The sequence below is a fragment of the Palaemon carinicauda genome, chromosome 10, assembly GCF_036898095.1.
Source record: "Palaemon carinicauda isolate YSFRI2023 chromosome 10, ASM3689809v2, whole genome shotgun sequence".
In the NCBI taxonomy this organism is placed as follows: Eukaryota; Metazoa; Arthropoda; class Malacostraca; order Decapoda; family Palaemonidae; genus Palaemon; species Palaemon carinicauda.
The window spans coordinates 96315241-96331957 of record NC_090734.1 but is presented as its reverse complement, the minus strand read 5'-3'; the positions used below and the strand labels follow the sequence as shown (position 1 = coordinate 96331957).

At 35.3% G+C, this 16717-nt stretch overlaps 2 protein-coding genes across 2 annotated transcripts; both read left to right on the top strand.

The window, feature by feature from the left end:
- The first annotated feature begins 2279 nt into the window (after window positions 1-2279).
- LOC137648140 (protein FAM200B-like) lies at window positions 2280-2828 on the top strand. The gene is made up of 2 exons (XM_068381071.1): window positions 2280-2388; window positions 2515-2828. Exons 1-2 carry the CDS (start codon window positions 2280-2282, stop codon window positions 2826-2828), a joined length of 423 nt encoding a protein of 140 aa, XP_068237172.1.
- A 4604-nt stretch (window positions 2829-7432) lies between these two features.
- On the top strand, window positions 7433-7999 carry LOC137648139 (zinc finger BED domain-containing protein 5-like). The gene has a single exon (XM_068381069.1). The coding sequence runs from the start codon at window positions 7433-7435 to the stop codon at window positions 7997-7999; it is 567 nt and encodes a 188-aa protein (XP_068237170.1).
- The last annotated feature ends 8718 nt before the right edge of the window (window positions 8000-16717 follow it).

Here is a 16717-nt window from a genome sequence, read left to right as displayed (position 1 = left end):
ATCAGTATAAAATATTACACTTAAAAACTGTAACGGAAAAGAATACCGTACAAGCAAACCAAAATTTCATCACGAATTACAAGCAGATAAACTTTAATATAATTATAAATATGAGAAAACATAATGCTGAAAAAAATTTTCATCAAGATATAAATGCATAGTGCAAACATAAGACAAAACAAGTCTGCAAACATAGAAAGCACAGACAGTAAACACACATTCAATATACATGAAAATGAAAATACAGTACAAAATAATGTAAAATGCTAGTCTTTATTCAGGAAATAAAAAATAAGAAGACAAGGAACACTAACAAAATAACACGTTGAAGCAGTATACTCCTGTAATGCTACTCAAGTGAGCAAACATTCTGAAATATTCCTGCACTTATAATTTAAATCAGTTAAATATAATACGTACCACTAAACATGTTCCTAACGCAATATATGTCAACCCTTAAGAAATGTATCATTCAATAACTTATAACCCAAAAATAAAAAGTTTTAAAAAAATGTACTGCCAGTGCCTTGACTCAATCTTATATCCAATATCAGTGGGGCTTACTCATGAGTAGCACATATTTCATGTATCATACTGTTAATAGGCCTACTCACCGTTCTATATCCTTAGGGAACCTGTGAAACACCAAATTAGGACCGGTTTCCTTCCGTTTATTGCAAACAACACACTTGTGTGACTTATTCACTGTTGGAGCCATGATTTTGTTTGTGTCATTTGTCAAATTCTAAATATAATCAAACAGACGACATGCGATTTACCTACAACGCCATCTGAACAATGAGCGGTCAAACTATGGTGTTTACTTTGGAGTTAGCAACAAGTATATTAGCATTCGTATTTTGAGCTTTCCTATCTTCCTTCAATATATAATGTGTCATCCACGCCTCACACATCCAGTGATAACCACCGAATATTTGGGGGAAGTGGTTAATGTCAAGTTAAGTTCCCATTTCAGTCTTAGACAACCACAAGGCTAAAAACTCATATGGCAACTCAATGTGATTTTCAAACATCTTCAATTACTCTGGTTTTACTGTCGTTTATACTGTTCGAAAGAGGAGAAATAGTGCGCTTACATGCAGTAAACTTTTTTGGAATTGTTCAAGCTATATACAAATTCCTTTCATCATCTTTACATAGGCGGGCAATACTGTTGTCATTCTAAATAGATGATTCAAAGGTTCCAAAGTCTTTGTCAATGACCGTATGAAAAGAACATTCAACGGTTGAAAGTGCAATACCTCATAGCTATGATGGAATAATTCCTGCATTTCATCATCTTCTTATTGATACTACAGAGAAAGGTGAAACATGAAATCTAGCCATAAGTATTTTGAATAAAAGGGAGGAGTTTGAATTCATGGTGATGTTAATATTTGTGGAGTCATTAGCCGTCTGAAATTCACAACACTAATCAATCATTGCAAGACCCCAAAGTCAGTCTAGATTGTATGCTTCAGTTTCGGATTTTATCAAGGGTATTTTATGGATCTCTTCCATTAATCGAAAGAACAGGCAAAGAAAAATTGACTAGCGTTGAGTCAAAAGACATGTTCAGAGTCAAAGCATTTATACCTCTGTTGGATGCATTCAAGTCAAATCCATCAATGCTATAGAAGAGATTCGTGAAGAAACTAATGCTCTCTGCAAATAAGTCCTGATGATGATGACATGAACCTTGTTGGAGAACTTTGGCATTTTCATCAATATGCTAGACCAGTGATTCTCAAACAGGGTGCCGTGGCACCATGGGGTGCCATAGACAGCGCCTAAGGGTGCCGCAAAATTGTCATGAGTTTTGTCTTGGCCAAATCGTCTTAATGAACATTTGAAAAAAAGTTTTCAAAAGTCTTCATATAATTATCAGTGTAGATAGGAAGTTACATGCACAAACATTTCTCGCAAATAAAGGTTGATATTTCCTTTTCTATACTTGTACAATACAACAACAACAACTACTACTACTACTATTGCTAATAATAAGAGTAATAGTAATAATAAATAATGATAATAATATAACAACAACAACAAAAATAGTAATAATAACGTGTAACAGTCGACTCTGTTCATACTTACATTTTCTTTGTTTATATGCGTTGCCCGTCCGATACGTGTTCGGTTCTCATCGGCTTTGTATAACCCCAGTTTTCCACTCCCGAGTCAGTGAGGCATAATACCTCAAGGCATAAGTTCTTTGCTGTTTCTGGGGTTATATTACAGTTTTTTCGAACATTATAGTGCTTCTAACATACCGTACGATGGATAACTTTGTCATTAAGAAAAGAGGACACGAAGTTAGTGGTGAGGGTGAAGAAAAGGACGAAAGTGAGTTTGTGAGTGAAACGGATTTGGCCATTCCAACAACAAGTAAATCAAGTTAAAAAAAAGGCCAGAAAAATCGCTCCTACTTGGATACTTATTTAAGTTTTGGATTCTTCTGGTGTGGTGAAGTTACTCCCATGCCTTTATGTGTTATTTGTGGTGATAAATTAGCTAATGAAGCAATGGTACCTAGTAAATTAAAGAGGCATTTAACTCTGAAACATGATCATCTTGCTAAAAAGCCTCGGTCCTACTTTGAAGGACTTTTAAATGAGCATAAAAAGCAGAGTGCGATGCTTTCTAAGAAAGTCAAAGTTGCTGATAAAGCACAAGAGGCCAGTTACTTAGTTACAGAGTTAGTTGTTAAAAGCATGAAACCCCATACAATAGCAGAGACTCTGATTCTAACTGCATGTAGTGCCATAGTGAAAACAATGTTTGGAAGTGAAGCAGAAAAAGAAGTGAGGAAAATTCCCGTTTTTTGATAGTACCATTAGCAGACGGATTCATGATATGTCAGCAGATATGGAGGAAACTGTATGTACAGTTGCCTCAAAGTATTCCTTTACCCTTTACGCTTATGTTTTATGAAAATAGTATGGTAACACCGCAATGAAAGCCTATTTGTCTTGTAACGACGGACGTGAATGGTCGAGCTATTGGTATGCCAGTGCTCCTATTTTTATAAACACTACTGTAGACAATATATTAATGATATACGAATAATAGTTCACATTACAAGTGAAATAAGTTGCTGTTAAATACTTAGAAAAATAGTATAGTAACAGAGTAGTAATAATAGCAATGGTAAAAATCATATTCATTCCTGATTAATCAGACATCGTCAACCTTCGATACATTCAGTTGAGGCAGGCGTTTGCTGAAATCCAACTTTAGTTCATAGTAGCTATATGGGTTCTTTTTCAGAACATAATTATTTGAATGGAAATACGCTTTCGATTTATATAATCCATCAATTTATAAAGAAATGAGATCATAAACCGCAAATTTCAAGACCTATAAATATAATTTTATAAAGGCAATTATGATAGCCATTGACAGGTCATGATACGGAAGGCTTGGGGAAAAATTAATAGACAACCCGATGTATAAAGGAACAAATATATCCAGTGTATCATTCATATATATATATATATTTTTTTAATTCGAGCCACGTCTCACCAGAGTAGCCTAGATGGAAATTTCTCTGGGCGGTAATTAAACTCGAGTCATCTGAGTAACAACACACCTTAACCACCCTGATGGTCTTTATATCATTGGTAGATATGGTTGCACACCGATAAAATCAGTACTCATATAGATGAGAGAGAGAGAGACTGAACTATTGTTGGTTTTATTTTGTCAATTTCGTTGGTATTATCAAACAATACTATATAGACCTTTTATAATACCTTGATAATGACAACAGGGACTCGATTAGAGAAATGTTGTATAGCCATGTCATTATATAATAAGATAACTCCGATATCCTTGTGTCTTCAATACTTATTACAATACGGTGGGGGTCTGAAACAAGTTATTGACGTCAAACTAGCTGTTTCACAGATCTCGTTCAATATGTAATATTTCCCTCCACATATGACCTAAAAAAACATCAAGAAGGAATCATCAGTCGCATGTTAATTTTTATGAAAATAAATTCCATGATGATCATTCTCAGAGTAGTAAGGTATAAATTCATGACGGGCAGTTCGAGAATTTATCGGTTGTCAAAAGCCCACTAGACAACGGAATTACTTTAGGGAATGTAAGTGCTTCGTAAGATATCACTTTTAATACTAAATATTCTAGATAAGATAATTAGCAATTAAAACTTGCAACTAGACGCACCATAGATGGGTAGATACATAGAGATAAAGAGATGGATTGAATTGCTTTCAGTTATCGTCAGGTTTAGAATTTTTTTTCATTTTACATTTAACTTAAATGACTAAATTGCACCCTCAGTTGAGCTGGCCTTGGTCTTAATCGTTGGTAAAAAATAAAATACCCAAGTCTTTTATTATATAATTATGAATTTTCTTTATTAAAATCAGCTGGATTCATCGATGAATTTATAGCAAATATCTGAAAACTATGTATTACAAATTTGTGATATTCAATGTTTAATCGCAATCATAACTTCGTATTAACCTTTTGTTTTAGTACTCAAGCGATACTGGTTGATTGAAGCTTATTATTTTTTTTTTCAGTTTCCATTCTCATAACATTCCTTACATTTGTGGGCAAGGTTTAGTGAAATCACTATGGAAATAAATTATTTAATTCTAGTTATACAATGTTGAATTGTAAAAAAGAAAATAAGTAAAACAAGATCGTATTTGAAACATTAATATTTTGTCCATCCACCATTATGTGCAATAACATCTTGCAATCTGTTTTGCATTGACGAGACGTGGTTATACACAACTTGTCGGTTGCAGCGGAACAGTTCCCAATCGTTGAGAACATGCTGGAAAAGATGCTGGTGGTTACGCTCCTGACCCTGCTCTCAGCTGTTGACGATATTCCCCCAGACATTTCCGATCGGGTTCAAATCGCATGCTTTGCTCGGCCAGGGAAGGAGAACAATGTCGCGCTGTTCAGCAAACCATGCTCGGACAATCCTCGCAGTATGGATGGAACAGTTATCCTAAAAGAAATAATATAACTGATTAATCATACTGTTAGAACAAGGTGGAAGGAAAACAACTTATATTTTCAATATAAATGACGGCAAAATAATGCCGTTTAGTCCAGCAAAAGGAGTCACAATAATGATTAATATAAGGGCTTGAGTACCCAAGGAGGAGACGTGGGTGTTGTGTGTTGATGACAATATTTGGTCTACTTTTCATGAAGAGGCAAAAAATACCTTGTAACAATTTCAGTGGCTTTATTTGGCCGCTTTAGATTCATCAGGGAATGTAGATCAATGATGTTGATGTAAGATCCTTTTACAGTTATAAAACTAATAAATCCAAGACAAAAGTCTTATTGAGTAATTTGAAACTACTTTATGACCAATATCAGCAATGAGTTGATACCATATTTGTCAAGAAAGGGCATTCATATAACTAAAAAAAAAAAAAAAAAACAATACACATACCTGCATGAAAATTATCTGCTCAGGATAAGGAAGAGCATAAGCGTGAACGGAAGGAACCATCACCTCTTCCAAAATTTCGAGATACTGCTCAGCGTTGAGCCTTCCACTGATCTCGGCCAATTCACCAACGCCATGCAGGTGTATCCACCCCCAAACGTTACAGGTGATATGGCCGCTTCTGGCTACTTGATAAATATTCTGGCTGTCGTATCTCGTGTTATCACGCCTCCAGCAATGCAGACGACCATGCGTGTTAGAAGCGAAGGTCTTTTCGTCACTGAAAATTACTCTGCCCCAGAAGTCTAACCCCTCTTCCAAATAACGTTGAGCAAATTCCAGCCGTGCCGTTTTATGACGATCCTCCAGCTTTTGTTTCACTGCCGGAGTCCTATGGTGGATACCGTCTGCGTGGAGCCTATTTCTTATAGTTCCAGACGAAACACGCAAGTTCAGTGTGTCCCTTATGGCAACTGCATTTATAAATGGGCTTTGCGTGGCTACTTCTGAAATCGCCCTATCTTCTTCTGGGGTCGTTTTTCTTGGCCCACCAGCTCTTGGCCTGTCATTGAGGTTTACAGACTCTTCCCATCTTCGACACCAAAGTCGAACTGTTGGCAATGAAATTCATAATTCTCTTGCAATACGTTTGTAAGACATGCCAGAGTCTCTCATGCCTACAATTCTGCTCCTATTGCTGATTCTTTGTTGATTGCGATCCATTGTCTACTCTAGTCACTAAACCGCTACTCAAGAGAATGACATAATAGACTAACAGAGGTCACGACATCACTTACTGGCCCCGCCTCTCTCTCTCTTTCTGAGTTATACAGCTTCAATCGAGTCCCTGTGTCATTCACAAGGTATTAAAAAAGGTTTATATAGTACTGTTCGATAATACCAACGAAATTGACATAAAATAAACCCAACCATAGTTCAGTCTCTCTCTCTTATCTATATGAGTACTGATATTATCGGTGTGCAACCATATCTACCAATGATATAAAGACCATCAGGGTGGTTAAGGTGTGTTGTTACTCAAATGACTCGAGTTTAATTACCGCCCAGAGAAATTTCCATCTAGGCTACTCTGGTGAGACGTGGCTCGAATTAAAAAAATATATATGTATATGAATGATACACAGGATATATTTGTTCCTTTATACATCGGGTTGTCTATTAATTTTTCCCCAAGCCTTCTGTATCATGACCTGTCAATGGCTATCATAATTGCCTTTACGAAATTATATTTATAGGTCTTGAAATTTGCGGTTTATGATCTCATTTCTTTATAGTTTGATGGATTATATAAATCGAAAGCGTATTTCCATTCAAATAATTATGTTCTGAAAAAAGAACCCATATATCTACTATGAACTAAAGTTGGATTTCAGCAAACGCCTGCCTCAACTGAATGTAACGAAGGTTGACGATGTCTGATTAATCAGGAATGAATATGATTTTTACCATTGCTATTATTACTACTCTGTTACTATACTATTTTTCTAAGTATTTAACAGCAACTTATTTTACTTGTAATGTGAACTATTATTCGTATATCATTAATATATTGTCTACAGTAGTGTTTATAAAAATTGGAGCACTGGCATACCAATAGCTCGACCATTCACGTCCGTCATTACAAGAAAAATAGGCTTTCATTGCGGTGTTACCATACTATTTTCATAAAACATAAGCGTAAGGGGTAAAGGAATACTTTGAGGCAACTGTACATCTGTGAAGGAAAGTGAAATGTTTGCACTTCAGGTAGATGAGTCCACAGACATTAGAGCTGGGGCTTAATTACTGGTATTCGTTCGGTACATTCATGATGTTAAAATAGTGAAACAATTCTTTCGTTGTAAAGAACTTAAGGAAACTACAACAGGCAATGATATTTTCTCTACATTTAGTGAGTACTTAAAATCTGTTGGTTGGACCTGACAATCGTGTGTTGGGATTTGTACAGATGGGGCACCTGCTATGATTGGCTCAATTAAAGGATTTGTGTCATTAGTGAAGAGAGAAAACAGCAGTGTGATAACAACACATTGCTTTATTCATCGCGAAGCGCTGGTTGCAAAGACAATTAGCAATGATTTAAAATCTGTACTGGAAAAAGTTGTAACCACTGATAAAATTAAATTGCTGAAAGAAAAACTGCAACTGTTGGGTGGCAAAGTAAAAGAAGGCAATTTGGACATGTTCTCACATGTTGCAGTAGCAGCAAACAGTGGTGAGATAATACCAATTATTTCTGAGCATCTTGCAGTACTGGAAAAACAACTTCAGCACTATATCCTAGATACATGCACTGAAAACTATGACTGGATAAGAAACCCATTTGTTGCATCTATATCTACCCAATCTCAGCTTACCCTCATGGAAGAAGAGCAGTTAGTGGAATTGCGTCATGATCGTGATCTAAAGTTATTGCACATGCAGCTCCCTCTTGATGAATTCTGGGTTCACATCAAGACTAAGTATCCTCATGTTGCAAAAAAAAGCTCCGGTAATGTTAATCCACTTCTCTACTTCTTACCGATGTGAGTTGGGGTTTTCTGCTCTACCAAACATTACAACTAACAAAAGGGAAAGGCTGAAAATTCTTGAGGAAGAAATGAGAGTATGTTTGTCCACCATTCAACCCAATGTGAAACGAATCTGTCAGTCACATCAAGCACACACATCTCACTAGAATAGGTGTTTTTTTCTTCTTTGCTTAAAGGTGATTACCATTTATTTCTATTTAGTCTGCATTCATAACTCTTTACTGCACATCTTCTAATATGTTCTTTGTATTTCTGCATTGTGCGGTGGGGCTGGATTTGGTTTGATTATGGATAATAATAAAAAAAACAATAATTTCTAGTGTTTTATACAGCGACGTTTCTCCTTAATGGATTCAAAGACGCTAGTACAGTAATTATATTCATCAAATAAGTTAATTCATGAGATATGGTGGGGTTGTGAAGAAGGGGTGCCACAGTAATGGTTATATCAGTTTAGACTTTAGGGTACCATCAACTGAAAAAGATTGAGAACCACTGTGCTAGACAGTGTCAAAAACCATGATTCACACGAACATGACAGTCTGAGACGTCAAAATGTATATAGAGTGATATTTTTGGGCTCAAGCCATGTCGTCCTGATGGAAGGTCCCTCCGGCAGCTTCCTACCGTATAATATTTCTGCGAGTGATATTACAAGAGAATTACCGTCAGGTATCATGGGGCTCTAACCCCCTGAACGACTATCCTAAGATGTTGTGTATAATCAGGGACGTATCAGTAGATAACCATAGATATCTGCACCCCTAACAGACTTGACTCAATCTAGGAATCTAAGGAGAAGGATAGGTGAGGAGCCGTTACATATCCTCTCCCCTTTTGGTACTGTTTGTCTCTGATGAAGCCAATCCTTTGTACGCAGCATTCCTATTTTGTACGTATTTTTTTTCGAGTGCGCCTTTTTCAGCCTTATTTGAGTAGTTCCATGCATGATGGCTTCCTCTTCGTCATGTAAGTTGAGTATCCTTTTCTTTTACAGTTTGCATTACCTGTAACTCTTTTAAATCCCATCATAGATGGTTACTTAACTTTTTAGGGGATCTGGTAGCCAGGCGCTCAGAGTCCAGCTAGCCATTGGGCATTGAAAAAACTTTAAATTATTAATTTGAATAGTTCAGTATTGATACATTTGACATACAGAAGTGTCGCTAATTACCCCTTTGCTTTTTTATAGTAACTACTATAATTTAGTTATATCCAGTTATATTTGCCTGCCGCTAACGTCTTTGTGAAGTTTTTTCATACAGCAGCAGTCTTCAGCAACCTTACATGGGAGTGAGGAGGAGCAGCTTTCTTTCCCTCTCTCTCATTATTTAAGTAGATTTGAGGATTTATACACACGCTGGATTAACTATTATGGATTTTTCCTCTACCATGGAAATAATTACATACTAATTCATCGAGGATGGGATCCGGACGCTGCTTACCGATGATTGTCTGTTGAATTTTTTCCACACTCACCAGAACTATTATCGCAACAGGGTAAGCATAAGGGGCTTTAATGCTTGTTCTTGCATTAAATATTCTACATGCCAGTGTTTTGAAAATAATATCAAGTATTTTGATTAATTAAATTCTTTCTAGATTGAACCTGTGATTTCTATGCAGTCTATAAATTTATTTCTTAAGTATTTGACTACTCGTTAACTTTGCTATTTGTTTTACTGATAATTTGAGAGCTTTGGTGATTTAGTGGTGATTTGAGCAAATATTTACGTGAGTGATTTCATGATTAGTTAATTGCTGTTTTCAGTGATTCGTTGATTTTAAGATTTTATTGATTTATATGAAAATTGTAGATTTTACTCAGGCGATTACAGTAATTTATATTTTGATTGATGTTGAATTTTTGTTGATTTATTTTAGTTACTTTTTGTTAGTGTTGTATTTATTGTTCTGATTTTTCCCGTGGTTGATTCTCCTTTACTTTGTATTTTTTAGCGGATGAGTGAAAGGAAGAAGGTTAAGCACTCGCAGTTGTGAGCCTTCAAATCTCGTAGAAAAAGTGCATTTTGAAGACTCGTTTACGTCATTCTACCACCAGCTGCTACAGTGAAATTTATATAATTTTAAATTATGTATTAATAAATGTCTAACCATTTACATTTAAATTTATCAAATATTTAAAATGCATTTTCTCCCCCTCTACCTTTTCGCTTAAAAATGCAAGGTTTAATGATATGATCGTGGTCATTATATATTAATTTTATATTTACATATTTAGACCACCCCTTGTTCTCCGCTTTGGCACCATGTAGCGTGTACGACCCCCCTCTTATTTCATGTTCACTTAGTCTTATTTCACTAGTATCATGTTAGCTAGCCTTATTTTAGCATTATGATGCCTTGGGCTATGTTTTGTGAATACATTTACCATATATTAATATAGTTTAAGTTTAAGTTTTAATGCGTGTTAGTCCCGTCTAGTCTAGCTTAGAGAGTAGTAAAGTTTTAGCTGGAGATGGGCTCGCCGATGGCGATCAGGTCTTTCTTACTGAACTCTTTGGCAGTGGCCATTTTACCCTTAGAGGGGTTTTACCTCAGTTATACTAGTTTACCAAAACCCTATGCCTGCCTGCCTTCGATCTCCTGGTTTTTTCAACTCTAAGGCTTAGCTTAGCCTTTGCCGGCGAATCTGTTGGTCCGACATATTGCATTCGCCTGTGATCTCCCATGCTAGAACTGCGCAGTACGCTGGAGCTCCCCTTCGCGAAGGATGATCTCATCTTGTCCATGTGCCGACTTACCTGTGCTGCTGTTACGCAGTCCATTGGAGCTCCCCTTTGCGAAGGGTGATCTCAACTTCTCGGTGCGCTGACTTACCCGCACTCCCGTTACCTTCTAGCCTCTGAGATTTATCGATCAACCTGCGACAACATATATTTATTTTATACTGGCTTCACCGTCTCTGACGGCATGGCATTTGTTTTAGAGTTTTTCTAACCTTTTCTGGGGGTCAGAGTGTGGCAGCCTAGAGTGTCTCTGTCCAGAGTCTCTTCCTTGTTGGGATAATCCTCGGATTGAACCCAGATTTCTTTCTGAGGCTGACTTCCTTGCCACCCCCTCTGTCCTGGGATTGTTTTGGAAATGCTCATTTGGTGCAGGGGTATAGCTACTCCATGACATCACCTCTCTTTATATCCTAGCCTTTTTGGGACTGACATCGTATGAATCTTATCATTATGCTGCTGTGTATTTGTATTGGTTGTTCGTGGGGGCTGGTTCCACCTGGGATTTGACCTTCCAAAGCCATCAGCATGTTTTTCCCCGAGGGGGTAAGCTGTCAGACTGACAGCAGTACTGGTACCTAAGGCTTTGTCGCCACCTATCGACACACTTGACGAAGAATGGTCAATATTTGGAAAAATATAATGAAACATACAAACGATTAAAGTTAAGATCAGAAATAAGAAATTGTTTAGACTGCAAGCTTTTGTCCCAAAAATTAAGATAAGGGTCAGCAGTTGATGACCAGACAGGAGAAAAATTTCTTCAGGATAGATTGATCACAAAACATCTTGAAAGACCTTCTGAGTTTGTCAATTTTTGTGTAATTGAAGAAGAAAGACCTAAGTTGTTTCTCAAAAGTAAATTTGCATAAAAATATCATACCTAGAATTTTCATTGAGCTGCATGTAGTTGAAAAGGCATTGTCATTGTAAAGATTTGGATGTTGAGGAACCACTCTCCTCTACCTATTTAGAACCATATTTTGAATTTTGGTAGGGCTCAAATTCATTCCCCATAATTTGCACCATGCACTAATTTCAGTTAGATCTTTATTCAGGGATTCTACAAAACCCACATATACATTCTTGGAGAGGAAATCAATGCAAAGAGAGTAGTATCATCCACATGTGCAAAGAGCTTTTTTTTCTAGGCCAAACCACATATCATCTGTATATGAACTTAGAATGAAAAGTATTTGACTGAGAACACTACCCTGTGGAACAGCAGATATCACATTCCTCTATACACTATGGTGTCCATCAACAACTTCTCTTTGCAATTTATTACTTAAGAATTAAATAATGATGTTAAAAAAAAAGACCCAACTACTCCCAACTTCATGATTTTGAAAAATTTATGTTATTCTGTGGAAGTTAGTATGAAGAAGAGCTTTCAGCACTTGTTAGAGAATCGGTAATGTTACTCCATTATGTAAATGTGTTTCTGGTAGCTCATGTCCAACTGATTACTGCCTAATTTCAATAACTCCCTAACTATCTAAAGTTTTTTAATGTCTTCTAGCAAAATGTCTAAACAGGTTTGCGGAAGGCAATTATCTGTTCCCTAGTTTGCAATTTGGATTTCGTAAAGGCCTTGGAGCATATGATTCCTGATGCTGTAGAGAAATTCCTTGACAATGATCACGAAATTCATATGATTGGCCTCAATTTTAGTGTTGCCCTTGACTGTGTTTATCATGAAGCTATTGTTTTCAAACAGGATTTGGGAGTGGGGGGGGGGGGGGGTGTTTTCTTAGCATCACCAGTGAATTTCAGAGAAATAGATCACAAAGATTTGTTGCTGAATAGCACCATAGTGAGTATAGGAATGTGATATCTGGTGTTCCTCAGGGTAGTGTTCTTGACTAGAGAGTTATGGGATTCTTTGACTGGCTAGTCAGTAGTACATTGGATCCTTTTCTTTGGTTAGTTTATTTTCTTTTTTATTACACATACAACGAATAGTCTTGCCTATTCTTTACACATTATCCTGTGTCCTCATACACCAGAAAACCCTGAGATTACCAAACAATTATTCTACCCCAAAGAGATTACCTACTGCAATATAATGTTTTCAGTGGCCACTTTCCTCTTGCTAACGGTAGAAGCAACTCTTTAGCTATGGTAAGCAGCTCTTTAGGAGAAGGACCCTTCAAAATCTAACCATTGTTCTCTTGTCTTGGGTAGTGCCATAGCTTCTGTACCATAGTTTTCCACTGCCTTGGGTTAGAGTTCTCTTGCTTGAGTGTACACTTGTGCACAATATTCAATCTAATTTCTCTTCCTCTTGTTTCGTTAAACTTTGATATAGTTTATATAGGAAATATTTATTTTAATGTTGTTACTATTCTTTAAATGTCACATTTATCCTTGTTTACTTTCCTCAATGGGCTATTTTCCCTGTTTGAGCCCATGGCCTTATAGCATTTTGCTTTTCCAACTAAGGTTATAGCTTATCAGGTAATAATAATAATAATAATAATAATAATAATAATAATAATAATAATAATAATAATAATAATAATAATAATAATATGAAGCTCGTTCCATATGCAGATGATTGTACTCTTTGTATCAATTCCATCTCCTGATTGCAGATCTGGGGTTGCTGAATCCCTTAATAGAGATCTAGCTAAAATTAGAGCATGATGCAAATTATGGGGTATGAAGTTGAATCCTAACAAAACTCAAAGTATGATTATAAGTAGGTCGAAGACAGTTGCTCCTACACATCCATATCTCTGCATTGATAATGTTTCTTTAACACTCTATGACTCTCTTAAATTTTAGGTATGATTCTCGATAACAAATTTACTTTTGATAAACACACTAATTCTGTGTTTCCTTAGATTACCCCAAAAATTAGCTTATCCAAAAAGTCTTTCAAGGGGCCCGGCTAGTATGTCAATATGTAGGGTATAGGAAATAAAACACAAAATCCTGAAAAAAATAATTGTGCTTCGTATGTCAATGGAGAATGCGTATACAAAATTTTTTGTCAAAATTCCTTTTACTTTCATAGTTACAGGGTAAATAGTAAAAGTAACTCAATAAGCCCTACAAGAAAATGCAGTATTTCTTCTGTTATCGTAAATTTTGATAAATATTACATTTTAACATAAAACGAATTGAAAATTGTGAGCAATGCCATATGTATAAATTCCATGAGTCACAAGACGATGTATTACACGGTAATTAACCCTTTGCTTTTCTTTTCTAGAAGAAATCTGATAGAGAGTACACTTTTGAGTTTGACCTCTGACATTCACTCGTTTTATGTCTGTTTTTCTCGGCTTCAGCAAGAATTTCATCAGGCCGTAGGGGAAAAGCTATTTTAACATTTTGCTAACATAAAGAAGAAGAAAATTCGCTTAAATAAGAGTTCAGAAGTCGGTAAAGTCGGAAAAATTAGCGATGTTAATGAAGGAGAGAAATGATGATAAACCATCTCGCATAAAGAAGCAAAATATCAGGAGGAATCTGCATTCATGATAAAATTATGATAAATAACTTTCTTTTAATATCCAGTAATGATCATAACGAATCATAATAATCATGATTTACTAATATTGTCTTTGTGAAAATACAAATAAAAACTCTGAATGCCCGTATCTCAAAAATATACTTATTGACCTTCAAATTATATCTTCTCCCTTATTTTTGAATATATTACATTGAAATATGGTATATAACTTAATTAACCCTGGATAGGTACGCTCCTCGGACACCCCTTTAAGGGTATACTCGGACGCGAACGACCCCGACGCCAAAAAAAAATTCCTCAAAAATCAGTTTTTGCAGTAACCTCCTTTTTTCTTTTGCCAAAAAAAACTTCAATGAATGCTTAAAACAACTGTAAAGATAAATGCTACTCATCTGCAGAAAAACTATTTATTATAAATATTTTAAAAAATTAAGTAGAAAAAAAAGACCTGACATAAAATTCATAAAAAAAAGTTTATACATATATACACAAATCCTTTTAGGAATTGATTCTTGAATGTTTAGGACACATCTTGATGTATTTTGGATGAAGTCAGACCCATGGAGGTGAAGATCTGAAATGAGAAAAAAAGGGTAACTTTTTTGGCCAAAAAAATTTGTCCAAATTTCATGAATTTTTTTGGGTACCCAAATGAAATAGGAAGTGGCAAATTTTTTTAGGGAATAAACATATGTTATCCTAAAATAGAAATATGTAAAAAAATCTTCATTATTCTGTAAATTACATTTATATCAGGGGCCATATCTAAAGGTAATTTTTTGAGTACTTAGAAATTTCGTAAAAAAAATACATATATTTAATATATAATATGATATTTATGCAGGTAAAAATATACCAAAATATCACAAATTCTATAGGGAACAAGAATATATATAGATAGGGCAACTTACGCTTCGGATATGTCCACAAAATGGCCGCCAACCACACTGACTCAGACTCCCTAATCTGCCACTTGAAATGTAGGAAGGGTATGTCAATTTCAAGGTGTTATTTACTAATCTAATTATTATTGGATATGCATAAAAATTGTATGGTGGGTTGCTGGATAATTGTCGATTATTTTACGACTATAAAACTAAAATTCTGACCCAAATAAATTTTTTGAAGGGAAATAAAATCGAAAAAAAAATGTAAAATATATTATTTTAGCTAAAAAAAATTTGATGATATTCAATCAAAAAAGAAGTAAACAAATTTTCCGACAAATAAACATCTAGAGGAATCATTACTCTGTGATAGTTCCTTAGTACGTAGTAATTTTGAAAGAATTGGGAAAAAACGAAAAAATGGCAATCACCGGAAAATCGAACACATACCTATATATACGCCATATCTGGCTAAAAAAAAAGATAGGCATGGGTAGCCAGATCATCTAGAAACACTTTCCAACACTATAAAAATATAAGTTTTGCGACACTACTTGCCAATTCCTTACGGTAACATGACTAAGCAAAAAAATGCAAAACAAATAAAAAGGGGGCACTCGCGGAAAAATGGCTAATATTCTAATATACGGCATTTCAGAAAAAAAAAAATTCAGCCACGTACTAGGCAAACCATCAAGGCACATTTTCCAACAAATAAACATCTAAATGAATCATTACTCTGTGATAGTTCCTTAGTACGTAGTAATTTTGAAAGAAATGGGAAAAAACGAAAAAATGGCAATCACAGGAAAATCGAACACATACCTATATATACGCCATATCTAGCTAAAAAAAAAGATAGGCATGGGTAGCCAGATCATCTAGAAACACTTTCCAACACTATAAAATTATAAGTTTGCGACACTACTTGCCAATTCCTTACGGTAACATGACTAAGCAAAAAATGCAAAACAAATAAAAAGGGGCACTCGTGGAAAAATGGCCATTCTAATATACGACATTTCAGAAAAAAAAATTTCAGCCACGTGCTAGGCAAACCATCAAGGCACATTTTCCGACAAATAAACATATAAATGAATCATTACTCTGTGATAGTTCCTTGGTACGTAGTAATTTTGAAAGAAATTGGAAAAAAACGAAAAAATGGCAATCACAGGAAAATCAAACACATACTTATATATACGCCATATCTGGCTAAAAAAAAAATAGGCATGGGTAGCCAGATCATCTAGAAACACTTTCCAACACTATAAAAATATAAGTTTTGCGACACTACTTGCCAATTCCTTACGGTAACATGAGTAAGCAAAAAAATGCAAAACAAATAAAAAGGGGCACTCGCGGAAAAATGCCCAACATTCTAATATACGGCATCTCATATAAAAAAAAAGACATGCACGTGTTAGCCCAGCCATCAAGGCACACTTTCTAACACATAAACATGAAAAAAAAATCAATAATATACGGCAATTCCTTACTACGTAGTAAATTTTTACAAATATTGAAAAAAACAGAAATTGGCAACCGCAGTTAAATACCCAATATACCAATAACTACGTCGTATCTAACAAAAACAA